At 44.5% G+C, this 26540-nt stretch overlaps 1 protein-coding gene and 1 long non-coding RNA gene across 2 annotated transcripts in view; one reads left to right on the top strand and one right to left on the bottom strand.

The window, feature by feature from the left end:
- Positions 1–26540, top strand: part of LOC310702089 — a 164446-nt gene that overhangs the window by 32496 nt on the left and 105410 nt on the right. The window lies entirely within an intron of this gene.
- Positions 2858–10422, bottom strand: LOC310701361 (uncharacterized protein). Its single transcript, XM_083492129.1, has 2 exons — positions 10305–10422; positions 2858–8233 (listed from the first exon to the last, which is right to left on the bottom strand). The coding sequence occupies exon 2, from the start codon at positions 8110–8112 to the stop codon at positions 6169–6171; it is 1944 nt and encodes a 647-aa protein (XP_083348255.1). The 5' UTR covers positions 8113–8233; positions 10305–10422; the 3' UTR covers positions 2858–6168.

The raw sequence follows: 26540 nt of genomic DNA, 5'->3' as shown, positions 1-26540 counted from the left end.
GGCAGCCCCATGTTGAGCGTGTTACAGTGACCCCTACACAATGGGGCACCAGACTGCCTCTTTGGGGGGGGGGTAATTATCTGTTCTAAATGTGTGTGTGTGTGTGTGTGTGTGTGTGTGTAGTTTAAATTCTCTGAATGCTTGTTTTTTGAAAAGGGGCTCTTCGGGTCATGAAGCAATGCCTTTCAACTCAGCTGCATAACATTGATTGCACCCTCACACTGCTCCTTCTGGTGCGGGGATTTTGATCCAGAGAAGGAGCAGATGGGGAAAGGTTAAGCAGTATTCCCCCCTCCCCCGGGGTCACCCTTAGGTGTGCTCAGCCTTCACCTGCTTCATGACTCCACCTTGCATGAGAAGGCAGGATGGAGCTGCAGGAAACAGGAAGTGGTCCATCCACCGGCCAGGACATCTCATCATCACAGACAGATCTAGTCTCCTGCTGGGGAGTCAAGAGTGGCCCTGGGATGGCAGAGAGAGGAGGGGAATGGGCCAGGGACAAAAGGATGGTAGGCTCTAGATGCTCCCTTGGACCCCTTCCTTGACACCAAGGGGAGCTCCTCTTCTGGGGCTAAAAGCATTGCCGTGGAGGTTTCATTTTTGTCATGATTGCAAGGAAAGAAGGGAAGGTAAAACCACCACCAACCACACACAAACACAAAGAACTGAATGAAAATAGCCCTGTTCTGAGCGATTAGCTTCTGGAGAGCATAATGTGGGGTTTAGCTGTGATGCTCACCTGCCTCCCTGGAGGAGTCTTTTCTTGGGGTCAGGGAGCTGGGGAGCAACATGAAGTTCCCAGGTTACATTTCCTTCTGGTCAGCTATTCCAGCTCTTGTCTGCTCCCCATTTCTTTATGGAGGGGCAAAGGCTATGCACTTTGTATAGATGCAACTATAACCAACAACTGGTGTCTTCTGGGTGCACTGAGCTCCCCCCCCCCTTCCGCCTTCTCTCCTTCAGATATAATACAGATTCCATCCGCATCCTTTCCCCACCCTCCAGAAGGCAAATATATCCGATTGTTTATTTAGGACATCATTATATTGTATGAAATATCTTTTCTTTTTTTTAACAGATATTTATTAGAATTTTGCAAAATGAAAAAAGAAAAATACAAAATAAAAATAGATAGAGAACAATTCCATCTTTCCATCACTTTCTTTCATTTGCTTATTTCCCGGACGTCCTCACACTTCCCTTTTTGTATTCCAGTTCAATTTGTTAGTTCAGCAAATCCTTCCCCTCTTTGTTTATCCTAATCTTTAATCTTGAAATAATGTGTAACATTAACTTTTGACTGTTAATACCCCGTTTTTTTCATACTCCTTATAGCGTTATAGCTACAAACCACATAAGTTTCATCCAACATCATTTTAACATTCATTAATTTTACAATATTTCTGTAAGTAATCTTTAAATTTCTTCCAATCTTCTTCCACCGACTCTTCTCCCTGGTCTCGGATTCTGCCGGTCATTTATATTGTATGAAATATCGCCTTGTTTCTCTGATGGGTAGACTTTTCATGAGCAGTGATAAATATGACATGGTTACTGAACAACAGCTTCTATGCTGTCAACATGAGCTTTGTCTGAGGTTCCAGACATACCCATTTCATTCAAGAAAGATGCAGAAAATACTTTTCCTTTTTGATTCTGGGCACTTGACTTCTCCCATCCTGCTACCATCATGGCAGACATTTGGGGGTGAGATCCAGGGCCCCCTCAGCAGCAGCAGCAGCAACAGGTGGAGGCCCCACAAACATTTGTCACATTTTGAAGGTTTTTTTTTTTATTAAAAACAAACAAAAGGCTTTTCCTTAGCCTCTCATAGCCCTGAAGTTAGCTCTTGAAAAAGAGAGGGTTGTCAAATAGCATGGCCTCCAAGAATGAAAACAAACACTTCCAAATTCTTTTTTGCACACCCAGAGACAGGGCTCAGCAACCTTTTAAAGTTGAGGGCCGGATCGCTATCCTCAAACCTTGCAGCAGGACGGAGCGTGCGTGCGCATACACACTCTCTCATTACTACACGATCCAAAGATTGCACCAAAAAACAATAATAAAGTTCCAGAGGTCCCAGTTCTGCACTGCAGCATATCTGTTCCGTTCTGAGACACCCTCCCAGGGTTCTGGGGTATGCGAAGCCTTGTTTCCCCTGTTTTTAACTCCATTACCAAAAGCGTCTCCCTCTCCAGGATGGGAAAGCGGAGAACACGTATCCTTCTGCAGCGAGGGGGAAAGGCTTTCGGTAGCAGAGTTAAAAACAGGGAAACAAGGCTTCATACACCCCAGAACCCTGGGAGGGTGTCTCAGAACGGAACCACTCGCTGGCTGCAGCAGCAGGAGCAGTGAGCCAGTTGAGGGCCGGAGAGGGGCTGCCTTAAATGGCAGCCATCGAGTAATCACGCTGGCACAAACAAAGCCCAGGCCCTAGGCTCTAGGAGGAGGGAGGGAGGAGGGAGGAAAGAACTCTGCAACCAATCAGAGGGAAACAATGCAGCTGGCACCAATCATAGGCTAGCCCCCTTCCTCCGAAGGGTGGGGGAGAAGCCAGAAGAAGGGAAGGAGGGGTGCCGCGGTCAGGAAGAGAGGAAAAAATGGTCCAGCCCAAACTATATGAATCAGAACCATGAGGCGATTTCTGGGCCATCTGCGGGCCGGACCCGAACCCCATTTGGACCGGAACTAGCCCGCGGCCCTTAGGCTGTGGATCTCTGTTCAGAGACTTGACAGCCATCTTCACTTCACTCCTCAGTCCCTTTCATTAATCTCCCCTAGCCGTAATTCTTTCACACATTCCTTTAAAACATTTCTGTGAACTAAGAAACACACACAAAAAAACCACCCTCACTGGTCACCTTCCACAGATCAAAAGCCAATGCAGAAAATATTTAATAAAAACAGCTCAAAACAGGAACACAAGAGCACAGAAAAAAAGAGATGAGTTTTAAAAGCAATACCACATGGACCTTTCATTCAGCTGGAAAATGCTATCAGTAAAAAGGTCTTCAATAGATTATGCAAAGTTCAAGTAATGAGTGCCTGGAATGCTGATCTACAAGATAAGGGCAGCCCATCATTTTGGCAGTGAAAGGCGGACCTGAAAACTCAACTGGAACTCAAGTGGAACTGGAAGCGTGGAAGGCATTTATTCTGGTAGTGAATAACTTTTTTGGCAACAATAAGGCCAGAAACTACGCAGAACTTGTCAACAACATGCTGACTGCTTTCAGAAACCTGGGCTGCAACATGAGCGTCAAGATGCACTACCTATTTTCACATATGGACCGGTTTCCTGATAACCTGGGTTCAATGAGTGACGAGCAGGGGGAGAGATTCCATCAGGAGATGAAAGAGATGGAGACCAGGTATCAGGGACGCTGGGACGCAGTCATGATGGCTGACTACTGTTGGACTCTGAAGAGATACCTCCCTGCCGCTGAGCATCCCAGGAGTTCCAAGAAAAAGAAGTTCAAGCCCCGAAGTTTGAAAAATGGTGAAGCAACATGCAATTTACGTGTACTGCCAACCTAGCAGTTCGAAAGCACCCCCAAGTGCAAGTAGATAAATAGGGACCGCTTACTAGCGGGAAGGTAAACAGCGTTTCCGTGTGCGGCTCTGGCTCGCCAGAGCAGCTTCGTCACACTGGCCACGTGACCCGGAAGTGTCTGTGGACAGCGCTGGCTCCCAGCCTATAGAGTGAGATGAGCACACAACCCTAGAGTCTGTCAAGACTGGCCCGTACGGGCAGGGGTACCTTTACCTTTTTACCTTTCTCAATGCCCACCATTCAGTTTACAGTAATCGATGTTTCTATCAGGTAATCAATATATGTTGTTGGAAAAACATTTTTATCTCTTAAAAACATATTTAGGATATGTGTTGACAAAATCAGCTGATAATGCCACAAAAATGTAATTGATTTTGTCACAAGATCTGATTTTTTTCAAATCAACATAGCACAAAAACCTGACCTGATGGAGAGAAACGGATGCCATTTCCTGATTCAGCAGTGCAAAAACACCCTAAATCAGTTGTAGAAATCTAGACAACATTATAAAAAGTAAAAAATTGTTGCCCAGTGTAATTGTTAGGGCAAATGAGGACAAGGGAACAGGCATAAAACATCCGAATAAAATACAAGATTAAACACAGATAATGGATGGATAAAAAACTAATAATTAAAACAGATGAGAGCTAAAAACCGACAAAGACTCGCAGATAACACAACTATAAGCGGCTACAAAGTAGAAGCCTCTTAAATAGAGGACATTCACAACAATAGAAACTGCTGTGCAAATATGGTTAAAACAGACAGTTAAAACAATATACAACACTAAATTTAGAAACAATGTACAACAATAAACTGTCCCAGGGAGTTGACTCAGAATCACCCATGGAACCGTGTTTGGGGCTTTTCATGCCGGACTATTTTGAGTTGGGCGATGGTCTGCGCCTACAGATCTGTAGACAGAATCTGGCGACCATCCAGGTCATCCAGGTTCAATGTCAGCCATTTGTAAATTGATGTTAGGCAGATGCTAGCCTCCACTCTCATCATCCCCGTTTCCAATCTAACCCATGTGTTTGAGACACATCTGGGGACTTGGAGGAGCGCTCTAAGAAGTCTGGATTGAACTCTCTCAAGTGGGGAGAAAGCAGAGGAAGGCGGGTCCAAAAAGGAACCATAGAGGATTTGTGCCAAAGTTTTGGCCTTGTATAATTTTAGAGCTGCAGGGACAAAGAAGCCCCCTTGTGCTCTGAAGAATTTAAGGATACAATTTGCGTTTTTTTCCACTGAACTCCCGGTGGAGTTTATGTGTAATTTGTTGGTTCCTGAGGCCTGTACCACCATTCCTAGATACTTGTAGTTTGTGACTTGTTCTAATTTATGGCCTTGGAGTTCCCAGCTTCTAAGCTTTGGTTTTCCCCCAAAAGCGAGTATCTTGGTCTTTTGATAGTTGATTTTGAGACGTTCAGATTCACAGTATGCTGCGAGCTTTCTTAGTGCTCTTTTGAGTCCAATGGGGGTTCTAGATAGAATTACCGCATCATCGGCATATAGCAGGACCGAAATATGCTGATTTGCAAGCTTCGGGGTGGGGGTGGAGTTCTGAGTCATTGAGTGCAGATACTAAGTTATTTAGATAGAAATCAAATAGTAGAGGGGCCAATAGGCGCCCTTGCCTGACTCCTTTGAAGGTTTTTATTGGGTCCGTTAGGTGTCCTAGGCGGCAGCACCTGACTCTAAGAGCCATATTTGCGTGCAGTGCCTGAATTAGGAGCAGGAGCCTTCTATCTATATTGGTACCCTGTAGTCTGTCCCAGAGTCTGGTTCTGGAGACTGTATCAAATGCTGCTTTTAGGTCGACGAAGGCCACGTATAGTGAGGCCTGCCCTCCTGATTTGTATTTGTCGATGAGATGTTGTAACGTTAGACAATGATCTATCATGGACCTTCCGGGTCTGAAGCCCGCTTGTTCTATTGCCAGAATATCTTCATTCTCTGGCCATTCTGTAAACTTATTAAGGAGGTGCTTTGAGTAGAGTTTACTAATCACACTTAATAAGCTAATCGGCCTATAATTTGCTGGGTCCCCTCTGTTGCCCTTTTTATAGATTGGGACTATTATGGCTGTTCCCCATTCCCTTGGGATGCGGCCAGTGTCATCTATGTAAGTGAAGAGGTTGGCTAAGAAAGGTGCCCACCAATCCACCTGTGCTTTTATCACTTCTGGTGTAATGCTGTATGAGCCTGGGGCTTTGACCGTTTTCAGTTGGTTTATATATGATTTCACTTCAGTTATTGAAACTGGAGGCCATTTAGCCAGTTGTTCTATATTATAATTCCGTAGTGGAGGTTCAGCATCCTCGTACAAAGATTGGAAGAATGAGACCCAAAGGCTAGGGGGAATTTGTGAGGTTAAGGGGGGGAAAGCTTTATGGGTGCCAGAAACTACCAGTTTCCAGAATAGTGTCTGATCTTTTGCTTTTGCCGCACTAATTAATTCCAGCCGACATTTTCTGGTATACGCATTCTTTTGGTGCAGTATTAGGTCTTTATACTCTTTTTTTAGGGCTCGGACAGCAAGATAGGCTTGATATCTGATAGAATTTTCAGCTGTCAGGGCAGCTTTGTAAGCATTTTGCAGGGCTTTCTTTGCCTCAAAGCAGGAATACCCTGTAATTTTCATCGTGTGTGTGTGTTAGCTGATGTCTTCTAAGGTGTTCATTTTTACTGAAGCTCTTTCCACACTCCATACATTTAAATGGCTTCTCCCCTGTGTGAGTTCGTTGGTGTATTCTAAGTGTTCCACTGTGACTGAAGCTCTTACCGCACTCCATACATTTAAATGGTTTCTCCCCCGTGTGAGTTCGTTGGTGTATTCTAAGTGGCCCACTTTGACTGAAGCTCTTACCGCACTCCATACATTTAAATGGCTTCTCACCCGTGTGAGTTCGTTGGTGTATTCTAAGTGGCCCACTTTCACTGAAGCTCTTACCGCACTCCATACATTTATATGGTTTCTCACCCGCGTGAGTTCGTTGATGTAATCTAAGATGTCCACTTTGACTGAAGCTCTTACCGCACTCCATACATTTAAATGGTTTCTCACCTGTGTGAGTTCGTTGATGTATTCTAAGATGTCCACTTTGACTGAAGCTCTTACCGCACTCCATACATTTAAATGGTTTCTCCCCCGTGTGAGTTCGTTGATGTATTCTAAGTTTCCCACTTTGACTGAAGACCTTTCTACATTCAATACATTTAAATGGTTTCTCCCCCGTGTGAGTTCGCTGATGTATTGTAAGTTCTCCATTCGTACTGAAGCTCTTACCGCACTCCATACAATTAAATGGCTTCTCCCCTGTGTGAGTTCGTTGGTGTATTCTAAGATATCCACTTTGACTGAAGCTCTTACTGCACTCCATACATTTAAATGGTTTCTCCCCGGTGTGAGTTCGTTGATGTATTCTAAGATGTCCACTTTGACTGAAGCTCTTACCGCACTCCATACATTTAAATGGTTTCTCCCCTGTGTGAGTTCGTTGGTGTATTCTAAGTTTCTCACTTTCACTGAAGCTCTTACTGTACTCCATACATTTAAATGGTTTCTCCCCGGTGTGAGTTCGTTGATGTATTCTAAGATATCCACTTTGACTGAAGCTCTTACCGCACTCCATACATTTAAATGGTTTCTCCCCTGTGTGAGTTCGTTGATGTATTCTAAGTTTCCCACTTTCACTGAAGATCTTTCTACATTCAATACATTTAAATGGTTTCTCCCCTGTGTGAGTTCGTTGATGTATTCTAAGTTTCCCACTTTCACTGAAGATCTTTCTACATTCAATACATTTAAATGGTTTCTCCCCGGTGTGAGTTCGTTGATGTATTCTAAGATGTCCACTTTGACTGAAGCTCTTACCGCACTCCATACATTTAAATGGTTTCTCCCCTGTGTGAGTTCGTTGGTGTATTCTAAGTTTCTCACTTTCACTGAAGCTCTTACTGCACTCCATACATTTAAATGGTTTCTCCCCGGTGTGAGTTCGTTGATGTATTCTAAGATATCCACTTTGACTGAAGCTCTTACCGCACTCCATACATTTAAATGGTTTCTCCCCTGTGTGAGTTCGTTGATGTATTCTAAGTTTCCCACTTTCACTGAAGATCTTTCTACATTCAATACATTTAAATGGTTTCTCCCCTGTGTGAGTTCGTTGATGTATTCTAAGTTTCCCACTTTCACTGAAGATCTTTCTACATTCAATACATTTAAATGGTTTCTCCCCCGTGTGAGTTCGTTGATGAATTCTAAGTGTTCCACTGTGACTGTAGCTCTTACCGCACTCCATACATTTAAATGGTTTCTCCCCTGTGTGAGTTTGCTGATGACTTGTAAGTGCTCCATTCGTACTGAAGCTCTTTTCACACTCCATACATTTAAATGGTTTCTCACCCGTGTGAGTTAGTTGATGTCTTCTAAGATTTCCACTTTGACTGAAGCTCTTACCGCACTCCATACATTTAAATGGTTTCCCACCCGTGTGAGTTCGTTGATGTATTCTAAGTGCTTGACTATGACTAAAGCTCGTTCCACACTTCATACATTCAAATAGTTTCTCTCCTTTGTGAGTTTGTTGTTGTATCCTCAGTTTCTTCTTCCCAATAAATTCACATGTGGCTCCATAGAATTCTGACCTTCATCTTCCTCACCTGTTTGGGAGTCTGGGAGGAAAGAGAATCCTGTTAGACTTTCAGGAAAGACAAAAAAGGAACTGAACACCTGTCAATCCCAATCTGCATCTTCTCTCATTTTCACACAGTCTCCATTCTCCACTGTCCTCTCTATGTTCCAAATTTTTTGGAAAGCAGATGAGATAATGGCAAGAGCAACACATGATCACTGCATTCACACTTAATAAAGCACCATCATTTTATAATACAAATCTATGGTGGAATTGGCTTATTAGACACATTTCTGTATTTTTCCTTTTCAAGTGAGGAAATGATCTCAGGCTCAAGTAACAGTGTCTCCATTGTGAAATAAGTAAAACTTAGGTGCTACATGTAACTGTAAAAATATTACAATATATTGGAAACTAAGAGCCTGCTGGATCAGGCAAAGGCCCACCTAGTCCAGCATCCTCTTCTCACAGAGGCCAACCAGATGCCTGTGGGAAACCGGCAAGCAGGATTGGAGCACAAGAGTCTTCTCTGCCTTCCTGTGCTTTCCAGACACTAGTATCAAGAAGCATTATTGCCTAGGACCGCGAGGGCAGAGCAGAGACGTCAGTCTTATCCTTTTTTTCAAGCTATCCAAGTTGCTGGCTCTCACGGTCTCCTGTAGGATGGAAGTCCATAGATGAACTATGCTTCTGTTTTTTCATCTTTTGCAGCCCTTAAAAGCTGATAAAGGTATTATGGCCTAAGCTTTTGTGGGCTGCAGTCTGACAAAGTGGAATTTTGAGTAGGATACGTGATGCCACAGGGACATGGGGACAGGTGAGGCTGCTGATCCCTTATTTTCAAATCTGAAAGTTGACAGCTATGAACCAGCATGTTTAGACATTCCAACCCCAGTGCTGGGGTGGGGAAAAATAAGAGCACAAGAAGACCCTGCTGAATTAGCAATGACATCTATGAGAAAAGACCCTACTGTTCTTTAGAAATGCTCTTTAAAGAGTAGCCAGTGGGGTCATTTATCTCCAGATCAGGACTTCCATCCCATCTTAGCACTGTGCTGATTCCTGCTGAGATTGGAGTTAAAGGATCTCTCTAAGGGCTCTTTAAGGGATACGGGTGGCGCTGTGGAATAAACCACAGAGCCACGGTTTGCCGATCAGAAGGTCGGTGGTTCGAATCCTCGCAACGGGGTGAGCTCCCGTTGCTTGGTCCTAGCTCCTGCTAACCTAGCAGTTCAAAAACACATCAAAGTGCAAGTAGATAAATAGGTACCGTTCCGGCGGGAAGGTAAACGGCGTTTCTGTGCGCTGCTCTGGTTCGCCAGAAGTAGCTTACCCATGCTGGCCACATGACCTGGAAGCTGTACGCCGGCTCCCTGAGCCAGTAAAGCGAGATGAGCGCCGCAACCTCAGAGTCAGTCACGACTGGACCTAATGGTCAGGGGTCCCTTTACCTTTACCTGGTGCCACTATAAACTTCTGAGTCTCTTTGTTGGCTTTGTGTACTTAATTTGAAATTTGTGCCAAGGTTGTACCACAGTATCTCCATAGAAGCTTAGGGAACGGACAAAATTACAAGGGTGCTATAAATTATTATCCCACTCATTCACTCTCACAAACAACCCCAGTCTGTAAGATTGGCAAGTTTACACAATTTGTTATAATACCAGACACTCTTGTACTTTATATGTCCAATCCTAAGTGTAGAGCCTCCAGCCACAGGAATTGTGTATCATGATAATGGGTCCTTTGTCCCTTAAGCCCACCAAACTGGGGAGGTGCATGCATTTAAAGTGTGAGATGCTGTCTATAAAAGCCTGACCCTGTCTATAAAAAATAAAGGTAATAGAAATAATTTAAATATATGAATTATAAATAACTATGGGAAGCATATAAGCATATACACCTAAGATTTCAAAGCCTGGAGGAAGAAAATCTGCCCCCACTACTTTAGGAAAAGGATTCAAGGAACAAAGAGCTGCTTTGGAGAAGGCCTCACCCCTTCCTTCTTCCTGTCAGGAACTTCCTTCCATTTGTCTCCTCTCCATCTTTTCCTCTTTCTCCCTCCACCATCCATCTATCCCTGTCCCCATCTCCTCTCCCTTGGAACTCACCAGATTTCTGCAAGGGTCCTGGGAGGGAATGCTCAGAGGTTGTGGGGAGGGATGCGGGAGAGAGCCTGACCAGGTCACCCATCCATCTTCCTCCTTCCATCCTGGCCAGGGTTGCAGGTTCAGTCTCAGCCAGGTTTGCAGGTTCAGCTTCCTGAGGAGCGCAGAATCCAGAGCAAGTTTCAGCTTCCTGGGAGGGAGGGAAGAAGAAGCCAAGGGAGTCTGAGAGCCCCTGCAGGGATTCTGCTGCCCAAGACATTCTGCTGCCCCTGGAGAAGCCCTAATTGGGCACCCCCTTCCCAAGAGCCCCCACCCATTTTCAAACACCTTTGGCAATTCCTTTCACCTCCCTGTCCCACCTCCCTTCCTAAGGCTGGCATGGTATGCACATTAGTGGCCTGAGAGTAGGTCCCTTGGAATTTAAGAGTTAATCTGCAAAGAACAGCTCTGAATACATGGGTGGCCCTTGCATGGAGAATTAGGAAGCCCCTTGCTTGCATCAGGACCCCCTGGGAGAGGCGGGGTATCCGCCCACTGCTCCCTCTGCCCTCGCTGCCTCCTCCTCTGTCCTCCTGCCCTGCAAACACCCTTTGCTCTTGTTGCTCAGGGGAGAGAGGCGGCTGGTGGAAAGAGCCTTCAAACCCATCCGTTTCCTCCTCTGCTCCCCCTCCTGTCCTTTTGGGAAACAGGAACTTTGGTCAGGAGTAAACAACCTAGATGGCAAGTTTGCAAGATAAGCACTTTAGAGCACTGCTTGCTCCTACTATATGTGTGTCTGTGTGTGTTTGGACCTAGAGGACAACATACATGTTTACACCACGTGATTCCTTAAAGAGGGCGATTCTTTAAAACCGAAGGCCATTTCTACAAAATGGAAGACTTCCGATGGCAGCCTTTTACAAGGAAATTTTTGATGGTTTTTATTTTGTTGGAAGCTACCCAGATGGGCAGAGGCAACCCAGTCAGATAGGCAGGATGCAAATAATAATAATAATAATAATAATAATAATAGATTCCTAAGCCTGTCCTGGGACACGAATGGCGCTGTGAGGTAAACCACAGAGCCTAGGACTTGCCGATCAGAAGGTTGGCGGTTCGAATCCCCACGACGGGGTGAGCTCCATCAAAGTGCAAGTAGATAAATAGGTACAGCTCCGGCAGGAAGATAAAGGGCGTTCCCATGCACTGCTCTGGTTCGCAAGCAGCGGCTTAGACATGCTGGCCACATGAACTGGAAGCTGTACACTGGCTCCCTCAGCCAATAAAGCGAGATGAGCGCTACAACCCCAGAGTCAGTCACGACTGGACCTAATGGTCAGGGGTCCCTTTACCTTTTTAAGCCTGTTCTGCTAGGCATGCTGATCAGAGACTCTGTACAAACAACAGGGCTTCCTATTTTTACTGCTATCAGTGGGAACAGTCAAACCACAAAGCCACTGATCAACCAGAGTCTGGTTTCATCACAGTTCACCCTCAGGGCCAGCCAAATCATGAGGTAAGCTGGAACACTTAGGTCAGGAGGCAGATGCAGGGAGAAATGGGACAAGCACATTCCCAGCTCCCCTGTTTGTTAGCCTTGCTGCCAGTGCAGGACCACAGCTGGTAAATTTGTACAGCTACCCATTTAGAAAGTTTGGTCTAGCAAGCCTTTTTAAAGTGGATTAGAGAGAAAGTGCAGGGAGGAGGAATATTCACCACCAAAGCTAAACAGAACCTCAAAGTCTAGAGGCAGTGGACCTGTGACCTCCAGGTGCTGGAAACCCAGGTGAGAGGAAGGCACTTACCTTTCCCAGAAGCCCCTCAGTGTCTGGGAGCAGGGTCTGGTCTGTCCCCCCTGCTCTCCCACTGAGCCACTGACTGGCATCTGCAGCTCCCCTGAAGGAGAGGACACTATTCCCAGATTGGGGAGGACTGGGAGCCTGTGGGGTTTCCCACCCTGAAGGAGGGGGCTGCATCGTCTTCAGGAAATCCTGCTTCTGGGCATCCCAGTGCTGCTGCGGCTGCCCCTCCTCTGCCTCCTGCTTAATCTGACATAAATCTGCCCGAGTCAGAAGATCCCTGATGGCCCCAACTTGGCCGGCAGGAGGTTTCTTTCCTTTGCACTCCAGTCTCTCCCTTTGAATGGGTCTCCTCGGTCCCGGCTCTTCCATTTTTATGCCACCCTGCTGGGGAAAAAAATAAACACAAAGTAAAATGAAATCCAAGAATAAAAACAAAAGCACATTTTTTAACCATTTACCAGTTTTTGAAATATATTATTACTCTTTCTATTTCTGATGTTCAGGATGTGAATGACAATCATTATGTCACCCAAATGACTCCACCCAGGGACGAGGGGAAGTTATCCAAAGACTGGGGGAAACATCAAGGTTTATGGAAGTACAAATAATATTTGGGGGTGGGGGAACCAAGGCAGAGGGAGGGAAATCCATAAACAACCCAGTGAGAGGACTGAGCATATTCAGTGGACAGGGAATGCTGATCCTGGCTGCAACTTCTAGCATGTTGGAAAGGCAGCAACAGATCTTTGTATATGATTAAGGCTGCGACAGACCCACCTAACATTGAAAGTACAGTGGTGCCCCGCAAGACGAATGCCTCGCAAGACAAAAAACTCGCTAGACGAAAGGGTTTTTCGCTTTTTGAGGTGCTTCGCAAGGCGAATTTCCCTATGGGCTTGCTTCTCAAGACGAAAACGTCTTGCGAGTTCTTGCGAGTTTGTTTCCTTTTTCTTAAAGCCGCTAATAGCCGCTAAGCCGCTAATAGCCGCTAAGCCGCTAATAGCAATGCTTGGCAAGACGAAAAAACCGCAAGACGAAGAGACTCGCGGAACGGATTAATTTCGTCTTGCGAGGCACCAATGTACATGGCTTCACCCAAGAAATCCTGCGAGCTGCAGTTTGTTAGGGGTGTTGGGAACTTTAGCAATAAACTACAAGTCCCGTGGTTCTCTGTGGGAAGCCACGTGCTTTAAATGTATTGTATCCGCACAGCCTAAGAAACAAACTGACAGAATGAATATTGACCAAAAAATCAAGCAACCCACTCCAAAATATTTTATATTTGATGGTCACAAACTCTCTTGACTGAAGACATTCTAACTTGCAGTCCATTGGCTGCATATGGCTTGCCAAGCCGCAGGGTGTGTCCTGCTAGTCCCTGCCGTTTCCATCTCCTGATCTGATCATCGGATGAAGATCTCTGTCTGTTCTGGAGAGAAAGATGCCTAAGGGGCCCTTAGAGAGATATTTTAAACTCCAATTTCACCACAAAGCAGCACAGTGCTGAAATGGGGTAAAAGCCCTGCTCCGGAAATAAATGATCCCTCCGGCTGCTCTTTAAAGAGGATTTCTAAAGAATGATCAGAAGGGTCTTTTTCCCACAGATCTCCTTGCTAATTCAGCAGGGTCTTCTTGTGCTCTTATTTCTCCTCCAGCCCAGCACTGGGGTTGGAAGGTCTAAACATGCTGATTGTGTTTGCAAGACTTGTATGTATGCTAGATGGCATGTCTGGTGAGTGTGTGCAGCACCTCTGGCGTGTGTGCATGTGACTTTATGGTCTGCATCTCTTTTCAGTGTGTGCATGCATGTGCATACATTAGCCACAAAGCTCACTGGAATGTGGCCTCCAGAATCACTGCAGCTTTAAGCCCATAAATGTTTCGTTCCTTCTGCTCTATCAGAAAGAACAATCAAATCTGAGACTATCAGGAGGAGAGAACTCCTGGATCTACAGAGTAAATGTTCTCAACATCCAATGGACACAAATTGCAATGAGATTTCTCTCTAATTACTAATTAGATTTTTTTCTTAAAAATATGAAGCAGTATAGAAATGAAAGGAGTATTAATCTGAACATGAATAGCTAATTTCAATTTCGCCTTCCTCAGTCTTTCACAATACTGTCTTCAACGTTTTTATTATCATTAATTCATTTCCATATGCCACACATCTTAAGAATCCTCCTTTCCTCTGCATTCTCTAAACTGTCACCCACTTCAACCCTCAGCCTTCATCTGAAAACTCTGCAGCCTTACTGAGGAAGGTGGAAATAAAACAATTAATGAGACAGGCTTACGCCTGTCTCACTTATTCACACGCAGACACAAGAGGTCACTAGCTTTGACAGCTCGGGAAAAGATCAGATGCATTCTCCGGGGAAAAGATCTATTAGCTGTTTTATTAGCCGTGACAGAACAACAGAGCCTCCATGTGTAGGCACAGCGTACCTTGATTTGGGACAGGCAAAAGAAACCATTTCCTTGCTAAATGAATCTGATGGACATCATTGCCACAAGATGCGGTGATGGTGGTGGCAAAGAGAGCTTTCAAAGGCGATCAGACCAATTCACAAAGGAGGGCGATAGGTTTATCAATGACACTGGCAGAGGAAGGGAGGCAGGAGTAGTGGCCTGCAAAGGGTGTCAGGGGGCTGCACAGTAAGAGCCCCCCCCCCTCCGCTGCACTGCTCTTCCTCCCCCTCCCCCGCCTCCCCTTCACTCTCCGCCGTGGGGAGGACCGTCGAAATGGGCTGGGCTCCCTGCTGAGGGACAGGGAGAGGGGCGGCAAAAGCCCCGGGCGACTATATGCATCGTCCATCGGGAAGCAGCAGCTGCCTTGGACCCCTCATTCTGCCCCTTGAGCTCAGGACTGAAGGGAGCAGCTCCCCAGGGTCTCCGGCAGGGTCCGTGCCAGCCTGAGCCAGAGATGTTTGCCCCTGCGCCCTCCTGCAGATGCCCTGCCCCTCAGCTGCGCCCCTTCCCCTTCCTGCCCGGTTAGGGGGGGGCGCCCTGCAGCCTCTGACTCCACTCGGGGCCTCATCCTGCCAGGCCCACCTGGTCTCCCCCTCCTTCCCCCTCCCGCACCTCGGACTCCTCGCTCCGTCCCTGCACCGGAATCCGACTCCTCTCCGGGGAAACTCGCCAGGCCACGGGCCGCTGCTCCTCCGCTCTCCTCGGCGGGGGACAGGAAAGTGCAGCCGCTCTCGAGTCCCCCTGCCTGGCCCCGTTTCCTGCCTCTCTGGGCATCGGAGCTCGCTGGCTGTGGGTTGGGCCCTGGGAGGCTGCGAGGCTGGATGCGCCCCCTTGCGCTGTTCCTCAAAATTTATTGTATCATTGGAATCTACCTGGCATCTTATATGCTATCCAGAATGTTGCACAAATACGGTAAGTCTCCTTGTGATCCGATGTACAGTCACTGGTTACCTCATCAGTAAATATTTTCAGAAAGCTGGGACGATGCCACCCTGCAGCCATAGCTGTCAATTTTCAGATTTGAAAATAAGGGATCAGCAGCCTCACCTGTCCCAGGGACAGTCTACAGGATATCTAACAATCCGGGATAGCAGTGGGAAATGGCACTGGAATAAGGGAATTTCCCGCAAAAAAAGGGAAGGTTGACAGCTATGCCTGCAGCCCGAATGGGTAGCTGGAGGAGGCAGTCCAGTTTCCAGCTCTTCTGGTTGGGATCATGCAGTCACTTAGCTCCAGCAACCGACCTTTCCAAACCCTCCAACATTTCTCTGATGAAAATAGGAACATCCCATTCCATAAATATAATTTTATTATTTATACACCGCACATCTTATTACACTGCCCCAGCCACTCTGGGCAGTTTCCAACATATATAAAAAACATAACAAAACATTAAACATTAAAAAACTTTCCTATACAGGATTGCCTTCAGAGGGCCCGGGGTTCGCATAATTCCATTCCCTCCAGCATTTCTTCAATGAAAATAGGGAGACCCTAAGGAAAAGCGGGACATTCTGGGGTCAAATCAGAAACCAGGACGGCTTCTCTAAATCAGGGACATCCCTGGAAAATAGTGGCACTTGGAGGGTTTGTCTTTCCCTGCTTTTTTATTCACTGCCTCTGGTCTCCTGCATCCATTCAACAGAGGAGGGGAGCGGTTTTGGCCTTCATGCTTCTCCGCCCCCCACCCCACCCCCAATATAAGCAAAAACACACACACCATTTGGGAGTGAGGACCAAAAAAATATATAAATAGTTTTATTATTTTATTACTTATTTTTGCAGTTCAATCTACTGTATCTATAAATTTTATTGTTTATAGCTAATGGCCACCACAATACAATATGAGCACAAATCACACAGCTGCAAAACAAAAGACATTGCATGCACCAGACCAGGATAAATCTATAGCGTCCAAAATTTATTTTCACATTTGTTTCAATAGGAAGTATATAGGGCAGCAGAGTCCAGGTGGTGAGGTCCAGATTAGAGTTTCTATCATCCTTGACTGTCTGCCCTGCTGGCTGAAGCGGATGGGATCTGGACAACAACATCTGGGGCCACCTCAATGACTATTATGGGATATACAAAATCTTCAAAGGATTAAGGCACTGATCCAGAAGAGAATGAACTGAGAAGAGGCCCCACTGAATTATCTGAAGTGAAACAGAGGAAGATCATTAAATAATAATAATAATAATAATAATAATAATAATAATAATAATAATAATAATAATTTCTGTCTGAGTGGAACCTCTTGCCTAAGTCTAAGAGAAACTTCCCTTTATAGTATTTTTATTACAATGCATTCAAGCACAGCATTATATGTACATTAAACTTATAACACTTTTTAAAAAAAGATATTTATTGAAGTTTTCAAAAATTTATATAAAATGACTTCCGGGTTAGCGCTATCGTCGAATGGTGGATTCCTTCCGAGCTCCAGAGGGAATCTGCTCAGCAGGGGTCGGGTCCTGCCGCGCCGGCGAAGCGGGGACCCTTAAAAACCACGGGAGCGGAAGCCCGTGGACTTGGTGACTCAGCGGGCACCGTTTGCGCCCCCGACCCACAAAGGAGCCTTTTTAAAGGCTACGGAACGGGGGACGGGGAGCGGCGCGGTGCTGAGAGTCCTCTGCTTCCCCTGCTGAGTGAAGCCACATGCCATTGACGGAGAGCGCTGACTTCTTCTGAATATTTGGACTAAAAGCAACAACCGGTGAGTAATACGGAAATTGGACTTAAAAGGGAAATTTTTCTTTTTCTTGGATTTGGCACGATCGGGGAAGGCACAAAGAGGAAGCCCGTCTCCCCGCACTGTAAACAATTTAAAGCAAGGACAAGATAACTAAGGTTGAGAGAACATCCTTTTCTTTATTGGATAAAAGTTATTAATTTCACGATTGGAAAGTACAAGTAACTTTGCTGGAGGATAAGAGTTGATTTTGAGAGTTAAAGTGAAACCCCCCGGGAACCGGGGATGATCCGCGAGAGAGCCTGGTGAAGAAATACAGAAGATTTTGACAGCTGTCAAAGTAGCTGTCAAAGTTGGGGAATAAAAAGAGAACTTTGTTTCTGTGACTTTGCTGGTTAGATTTGTTACAATTTGGATATAAATTGTTGAAAACAAGGAAGAACAAGTTACTTTGACTTTTGGGTTGGAACTGGAAGGATACTAAGTAACCATAATCCATCTAAAGGGGTTTTTGGGATATTACAAGAATGGCTGTAAGTGGAAAAATACCGATAGAGCTGAACAGGACTTTTTATCTCCTGGGAAAGCTTCAAGAACAAAGCAATATTTTGACTGCGAGGGCTACTACACTGAATGAAACAGTAAACAAATTTACTGAAACTGGAAGGGACTTGACTCAACTTGTAGCGGAATCAAAAGTTTTTGCAGCTGAGCAGGAAAAGAAACCTGAGAAATTTGAGAAAGGGGAACAAGGGATACATGATGATTTGGAAAGGAATGAAGGAGGAGTTACAACGCCACAGAAGATCAAGGAAGGCCAGAGGCCTGCTAGGAAGGACATAAAGGAAAACAAGAATTGGATGATGAAAATTTGGTTTGAACTAGATAATGAAGATCGGAGAGATCTCCTGATGTGGAGATCTGAAGACCTATGGATTACAAATTTGATCAAGACGGAAGTTGGAGCTTTTGGGACATTCAGACTCAAAAGGATTAAGAAACAAGATTTGAGCTCCACTTTTAAATATAGAGGCCTAGATGGGAGGAAAATGGACATCTTCGAGACAGAGCTTCTCCGAGAATTGGTGTTTGATATAAAAACCGGCAAAGAGGAACTGTGAGAAAATTAAGAGCCTCGGATGTGAGGTCTCCAGGCTGATAGCAGATAGACTGATGGACATTGGGGATCAAAACGGGAAAACGGGGGCTGGAGTTTTGGAATCCAAAGGGTGTATAATTATATTTTGAATTTTTCTTCTTTTTTATTTTGTTTTGCTACGAGTACAAAAAAGGGGAATTCGTGGAAAGGAATTGGGATCGACTTTAGAAAAAGATTCGAATGTACAAAGACTGTGGATTATAAGGTGAAAGTGGCTATACAAAATGAACTAAATTGAATAATGAATAAGAACTTGTTGAACTAAATAAGTGGATGTGGAATACAAGAAGGGGAGGTGTGGGGAAGTCTTGAAAAGATGTCATTGAAAATAAGGTTTAAATGGTAAATGTTTTCTTTTTTCTTTTTTTTCTGTAGTTTTTGAAAATTGCAATAAATATGATATTAAAAAACAACAAAAAATTATATAAAACAAAAAACAAAAATACAAACAAAACACAAACAACAAGTATAATTTTAATCCCTTATTTTCTTATAATTTACTTTCCCGACCTCCTCATACCTCCCCTTTCTGTATTCCAATCTCTAATTATTTAATTCAGCAAATCCCTCCCCTAATTTCTATTTAATTTTTAACCTTTCTTTTCTTGATTGCATAATCATTACAGCTAGAAACCACTTAATTTCTAAACCAACATCGTTCTAACATTCAATAATTTTACAATGTTTCTTAAGATAGTCCTTAAATTTCTTCCAATCTTCTTCCGCCATCTCTCTTCCCTGGTCTCGGATTCTGCCGGCCATTTCTGCCAGTCCCATATAGTCTATAACCTTCATCTCCCATTCTTCCACGGTGGGTAGATCGTCTATCTTCCAATACTTTGCGATGAGTATTCTTGCTGCTGTTGTAGCATACATGAAGAATGTTCTATCCTTCTTTGACACCAATTGGCCAACCATACCCAGGAGAAAGGCCTCTGGTTTCTTCAAAAAGGTATATTTAAGTACCTTTTTCATTTCATTATATATCATTTCCCAGAAAGCCTTAATCCTTGGGCATGTCCACCAAAGGTGAAAGAATATACCTTCAATCTCTTTACATTTCTAGCATTTATTATCAGGCAAGTGGTAGATTTTTGCAAGCTTGACTGGGGTCATGTACCACCTATAAATCATTTTCATAATGTTTTCTTTTAAGGCATTACATGCCGTAAATTTCATACCGGTGGTCCACAACCGTTCCCAGTCAGCAAACATAATGTTATAACCAATATCCTGTGCCCACCTGATTATAGCTGATTTAACCGTTTCATCCTGTGTATTCCATTTCAACAGCAAGTTATACATTTTTGACAAGTTATTAGTTTTGGGTTCTAACAATTCTGTCTCCAATTTTGATTTTTCCACCTGGAAGCCAATTTTCCTGTCTAACTTGTAAGCCTCCATTACAAACAGGTTGTCACTTCCTTTTTCTATGTTTGCTTCATATGCCAGAATGTTCTCTCTCTTTCCCCTCAAATGCTCCAGGCGACCACAGATGAGTGTCTAAAGAGAAACCAAAAGCTCAGAGTTTGGGGGGGGGGTGAAGCCTTGAACATCAGGTTGCCTCCTAGTCCCTGCTATTAGATTTGTATTTGGTAAGTGTTGTAGGAGTTTTAAGGTTTTTTAGCTGTATATTTAAAAAACAAGGCTCTAGTGAGATGTTTCATTATTTTGTTATTCTGACATTGTATTGCACAGGAGCACCTTTGCACAGCTGTTTGAATTTTTTAATGAAAAAAAATAAGAATGCATTCTAAAGGGTTTCTTTAGAAGCAGAACAAGTATTTTATTTTATTTTTTATAACAGAGGAAATGATGCCCAATTCTTAGTGCTCATCCTGGCTTTAAGATTAGCAGTCACACCCTCACAAAAAGCTATGAAAGGATTTTGTTAGCAAGATTCAAGGTGAATTCCTGCCTTATTTTCCAGGGCTGCTTCTTCCTTGAAAACCAAAAATTTAAAAGATGATGCTGTTAATGTGCTACACTCAATATGCCAGCAACTTTGTAAAACTCAGCAGTGGCCAGAGGATTTGAGAAAGTCAGTCTGTATCCCAATCCCAAAGAAGGGCAGTGCCAAAGAATGTTCCAACTACTGCACAATTGCGCTCATTTCACACGCTAGTAAGGTTATGCTTAAAATTCTACAAGGCAGGCTTAAGCAGTATGTGGATTGAGAACTCCCAGAAGTGCAAGCTGGATTTCGAAGGGGCAGAGGAACCAGAGACCAAATTGCAAACATGCTGGATTATGGAGAGAGCTAGAGAGTTCCAGAAAGACATCTACTTCTGCTTCATTGACTACGCAAAAGCATCTGACTGTGTCGACCACAGCAAACTATGGCAAGTTCTTAAAGAAATGGGAGTGCCTGATCACCTCATCTGTCTCCTGTGTGTTAGGGAAAAATCTAGGTGTGAGGCTGTTCAATCAAACCAGCTCGTTGGGAAGAGCCCGCAGGTCCCTTGCAATCCAGGATCGCAATCCAGCCACCGACTGGAGCAAATAGCTGTAGACCAAAGTTTATTGCGCAACAGGCTAAAAGAGAAATTTTGAACCCCGAGCATGGGGTGACAAAGACTTTTAAAACTTTCCCACCATATCCCAGAGTACAGTTCGTAGAGCATCATTGCTATATGATTGTTACATCACTGACATGTCACAATAGCGGAGGGGTAGACAGGGGTTACACTAGTCTAACCTTGGCAAACATGTCCAGACAAGTCATTGGTACAAGATTAGCATAAGCATGCCCTTGTCAGGGCAAGACTCAGGTATAAGATTAGCATAGGCAAACACCTCTGAAGGCCCATCACCCAAAGTACAATAGAACTTCCTTTGCATGTCTGGCCCCTTGGCAAGTTTGGTGATGGGATTAGGCTTTCCTTGGCCCAGCTCAGCAATTGTCACCCCTGGACACTTCCTGGAGTCCTTTTTCAAGGGGAAAATAGCTTTGGAATGGAGGAAACTGGCAAAGGAGTTGATTTTATATTATTTTTAAAGCTAGGTACCGTATTTTTTGCTCTATAAGATGCACCTAGAGACGCACCTAGTTTTTGGAGGAGGAAAACAAGAAAAAAAGTATTCTGAATCTCAGAAGCCAGAACAGCAAGAGGGATCGCTGCGCAGTGAAAGTAGCAATCCCTCTTGCTGTTCTGGCTTCTGTGAGAGCTGTGCAGCCTGCATTCACTCCATAAGACCCACACACATTTCCCCTTACTTTTTAGGAGGGAAAAAGTGAGTCTTATAGAGCAAAAAATACGGTAACTTCCCTGAGCTGTCAAGTTGAAAGGATACATTCAGGCATAATATCTGTAACATTTAATAACTTTAAAGATGTGCCCCCTAATTTCCTTAACATAAGAAATCTATATGTGGGACAAGAAGCTACAGTTAGAACTAGATATGGAACAACTGATTGGTTCAAAGTTGGGAAAGAGTAAAACAAGGCTGTATATTGCTCCCCGCTTATTTAACTTATATGCGGAATTCAACATGCGAAAGGCTGGAGTGGATGAATCCCAAGCCAGAATTAAGATTGCCGGAAGAAATATCAACAACCTCAGATATGCAGATGACACAACCTTGATGGCAGAAAGTGAAGAGGAATTAAAGAACCTTTTAATGAGGGTGAAAGAGGAGACCGCAAAATATGGTCTGAAGCTCAACATCAAAAAACCAAAGATCATGGGCACTGGTCCCATCACCTCCTGGCAAAAAGAAGGGAAAGAAATGGAGGCAGTGAGAGATTTTACTTTCTTGGGCTCCATGATCACTGCAGATGGTGACAGCAGTCACGAAATTAAAAAGCGCCTGCTTCTTGGGAGAAAAGCAATGACAAACCTAGACAGCATCTTAAAAAGCAGAGACATCACCTTGCCAACAAAGGTCCGTAAAGTTAAAGCTATGGTTTTCCCAGTAGTGAGGTATGCAAGTGAGAGCGGGACGATAAAGAAAGCTGATCGCCGAAGAATTGATGCTTTTGAATTATGGTGCTGGAGGAGACTCTTGAGAGTCCCATGGACTGCAAGAAGATCAAACCTATCCATTCTGAAGGAGATCAGCCCTGAGTGCTCACTGGAAGGAAACATGCTGAAGCTGAGGCTTCAATATTTTGGCCACCTCATGAGAAGAGAAGGCTCCCTGGAAAAAGTTGTTGATGTTGCAGCCCCAGGTAGAGTGTGTTAAAGTAACTGCTGCGAAATGTGGCACCAGACTGCTTTCTTTTGACACCAAGGGTCCTCTTCTGGGGCTGAAAGCATTGGCATGGTTTGATTTTGTCAGTATTGCAAGGAAGCATAGTAGGAAAGGTAAAAAACACCTATGCAGTTTATCAATGTATCTGTGGTTTTCCCCCTGTGTGAGTTTGTTGATATCTTCTAAGTGTTCCACTTTGACTGAAGCTCTTTCCACATTCAAAAGGTTTCTCCCCTGTGTGAGTTCGTTGATGTCTTCTAAGTTTTCCACTTTGACTGAAGCTCTTTCCACATTCCATACATTTAAATGGTTTTTCCCCTGTGTGAGTTCGTTGGTGTACTCTAAGTTCTCCACTTCGACTGTAGCTCTTTCCACATTCAATACATTTAAATGGTTTCTCCCCTGTGTGATTTCGTTGGTGTATTCTAAGTGATCCACTATCACTGAAGCTCTTTCCACATTCCATACATTTAAATGGTTTTCCCCCTGTGTGAGTTTGTTGGTGTACTCTAAGTTCTCCACTTCGACTGAAGCTCTTTCTACATTCCATACATTTAAATGGTTTCTCCCCTGTGTGAATTCGTTGGTGTACTCTAAGTTCTCCACTTTGACTGTAGCTCTTTCCACATTCAATACATTTAAATGGTTTCTCCCCTGTGTGAATTCGTTGGTGTATTCTAAGTGATCCACTAACACTGAAGCTCTTTCCATACATTTAAATGGTTTTTCCCCTGTGTGAGTTTGTTGGTGTACTCTAAGTTCTCCACTTCGACTGAAGCTCTTTCCACATTCCATACATTTAAATGGTTTCTCCCCTGTGTGAATTCGTTGGTGTATTCTAAGTTCTCCACTTTGACTGTAGCTCTTTCCACAATCCACACATTTATATGGTTTCTCCCCTGTGTGAGTTCGTTGGTGTATTCTAAGTGTCCCACTTCGACTGAAGCTCTTTCCACAATCCACACATTCAAATGGTTTCTCCCCTGTGTGAGTTCGTTGATGTATTCTAAGTTTTCCACTTTCACTGAAGCTCTTTCCACAATCCACACATTTAAATGGTTTTTCCCCTGTATGAGTTCGTTGGTGTATTCTAAGGCCTCCACTTTGACTGTAGCTCTTTCCACATTCAATACATTTAAATGGTTTCTCCCCTGTGTGAGTTCGTTGGTGTATTCTAAGTGATCCACTATCACTGAAGCTCTTTCCACATTTTATGCATTTAAATGGTTTTCCCCCTGTGTGAGTACGTTGGTGTATTCTAAGTGCTTGACTATGACTAAAGCTCGTTCCACACTTCATACATTCAAATAGTTTCTCTCCTTTTTGAGTTTGTTCTTGTATCCTCAGTTTCTTTGTTCTTCCCAATGAATTGACAGGTGGCTCCATAGAATTCTGACTTTCATCTTCCTCACCTGTTTGGGAGTCTGGGAGGAAAAAAAACCTGTTAGACTTTCAAGAAAGACAAAAAGGGAACTGAACAGATGAAATATTGCAATATATTGGAACCTAAGAAGAGCCTGCTGGATCAGGCAAAGGCCCACCTAGTCCAGCATCCTCTTCTCACAGAGGCCAACCAGATGCCTGTGGGAAACCGGCAAGCAGGACTGGAGCACAAGAGTCTTCTCTGCCTTAATGTGCTTTCCAGAAACTAGTATTAAGAAGCATTATTGCCTAGGATTGCGAGGGCAGAGCAGGGACGTCAGTCTTATCCTTTTTTTCAAGCTATCCAAGTTGCTGGCCATCACTGTCTCCTGTAGGATGGATTCCATAGATGAACTACGCTTCTGTTTATTCATCTTTTGCAGCCCTCATAGAGAGATAAATGTATTATGGCCTAAGCTTTTGTGGGCTGCAGTCTGACAAAGTGGACTCTTGACCAGGAAAGCTGGTGCCACTATAAACCTCTGAGTCTCTTTGTTGGCTTTGTGTACTTATTTTGAAATTTACACCAAGGTTGTACCACAGTATTTCCAAGGAAGCTTAGGGACGGACAAGATTACAGGGTGTCAGCTCCGTGAATCTCAAGCCTCTCGTGGCTCCTCTGACAGAGCCTGAGAATGCAAGAGATGTGATTCGGTTGGAATGTGAAGCAGGGGAGGAGCAGCCAAGCTGCAGCAGGAGCAAAGAACAAGGAGCAGGAAGAGGGGGTGCCGGGGGGGTACAGACTGTTATCTCCAGTTTGAGGTCTGACACAGAGACCCCGGAAATAGCCTGTCCAAAAAATCGTAGGCTCGAGAGAATCTGCGAGAGGGGAAAAGAAAGCGAAAGTGGGGGCTTCTTTGCTGGAGGACTTGGCAACTGCAAGCTGGGATGAACAGGCCGAGGACTGAGCTCCACAGTGATTTATGAGTTTGAGCAATAAACCTGAGATAATTACTACTGGAGTTGTCTCGCGTCTGTGCAGGAGAACCAAGCCATTACAAAGGGGCGCTAAAAATTATTATCCCACTCACTCACTCTCACAAACAACCCCAGTCTCTAAGATTTACACGATTTGCTTATAATACCAGACACTCTTGGACTTTATATGCCCAATCCTAAGTGTAGAGCCTCCAGCCACAGGAATTGTGTATCATGATAACGGGTCCTTTGTCCCTTAAGCCCACCAAACTGGGGAGGTGCATGCATTTATTGTGTTTTGATGCTGGTGGAATGTATCATTCTGACCCTGTGTATAAAAAATAAGAGTAATAGAAACAATTTAAATACATTAATGATAAATAATTATGGGAAGCATATCCATTCCCCTTCACCCATTTTTCAGGATTGTTGTGCAACATCATTATCATCAATTATTCCCACCGTGGAAATAACACCTAAGATTTCAAAGCCTGGAGGAAGAAAATCTTTCCCCACTACTTTAGGAAAAGGATTCAAGAAAAAAAGAGCTGCTTCGGAGAAGGCCTCACCCCTTCCTTCTTCCTGTCAGGAACTTCCTTCCATTTGTCTCCTCTCCATCTTTTCCTCTTTCTCCCTCCACCATCCATCTATCCCTCTCCCCATCTCCTCTCCCCTGGAACTAACCAGATTTCTCCAAGGGTCCTGGGAAGGAATGCTCAGAGGTTGTGGGGAGGGATGCGGGAGACAGCCTGACCAGGTCAACCGTCCATCTTCCTCCTTCCATCCTGGCCAGGGTTGCAGGTTCAGCTTCTTGAGGAGCACAGAATCCAGAGCAAGTTGCAGCTTCCTGGGAGGGAGGGAAGAAGAAGAAGCCAAGGGAGTCTGAGGGCCCCTGCAGGGATTCTCCTGCCCAAGACATCCTGCTGCCCCTGGAGAAGCCCCAATTGGGGACCCCCTTCCCAAGAGCCTCCACCCATTTTCAAACACCTTTGGCAATTCCTTTCACCTGCCTATCCCACCTCCCTTCCTAAGGCTGGCATGGTATGCTCATTAGTTGCCCTTGGGACTTAAGAGTTAATCTGCAAAGGACTGCTCTGAATACATGGGTGGCCCTTGCATTGGAGAAGAAGGAAGCCCCTTGCTTGCATCTGGACCCCCTGGGAGAGGCGGGGGATCCGCCCCCTGCTCCCTCTTCCCTCACTGCCTCCTCCTCTGTCCTCCTGCCCTGCAAACACCCTTTGCTCTTGTTCCTCAGGGGAGAGAGGCGGCTGATGGAAAGAGCCTTCAAACCCATCCGTTTCCTTCACTGCTCCCCCTCCTGTCCTTTTGGAAAACAGGAGCTTTGGTCAGGAGTAAACAACTTAGATGTTCACTTTAGAGCATTGCTTGCTCCTACCATGTGTGAGTCTGTCTGCGTTTGGACCTAGTGGACAACATACATATTTACACCACGTGATTCCTTAAAGAGGGCAATTCTTTAAAACTGAAGGCCATTTCTACAAAATGGAAGACTTCCGAAGGCAGCCTTTTACAAGGAAATTGTTGATAGTTTTTATTTTGTTGGAAGCTACCCAGATGGGCTGAGGCAACCCAGTCAGATA

The sequence above is a fragment of the Podarcis liolepis genome (genome assembly GCF_965112155.1).
Source record: "Podarcis liolepis genome assembly, chromosome: 2".
In the NCBI taxonomy this organism is placed as follows: domain Eukaryota; kingdom Metazoa; phylum Chordata; class Lepidosauria; order Squamata; family Lacertidae; genus Podarcis; species Podarcis liolepis.
Note: the sequence above shows the minus strand (reverse complement) of the source record. Positions and strands in the feature narration are given on the sequence as shown.

What these genes read in the sequence shown, in the direction of transcription:
- LOC310701361 (XM_083492129.1), bottom strand. Translation starts at nt 8,112, where the DNA reads ATGAAGTGTGGAACGAGCTTTAGTCATAGTCAAGCACTTAGAATACAT.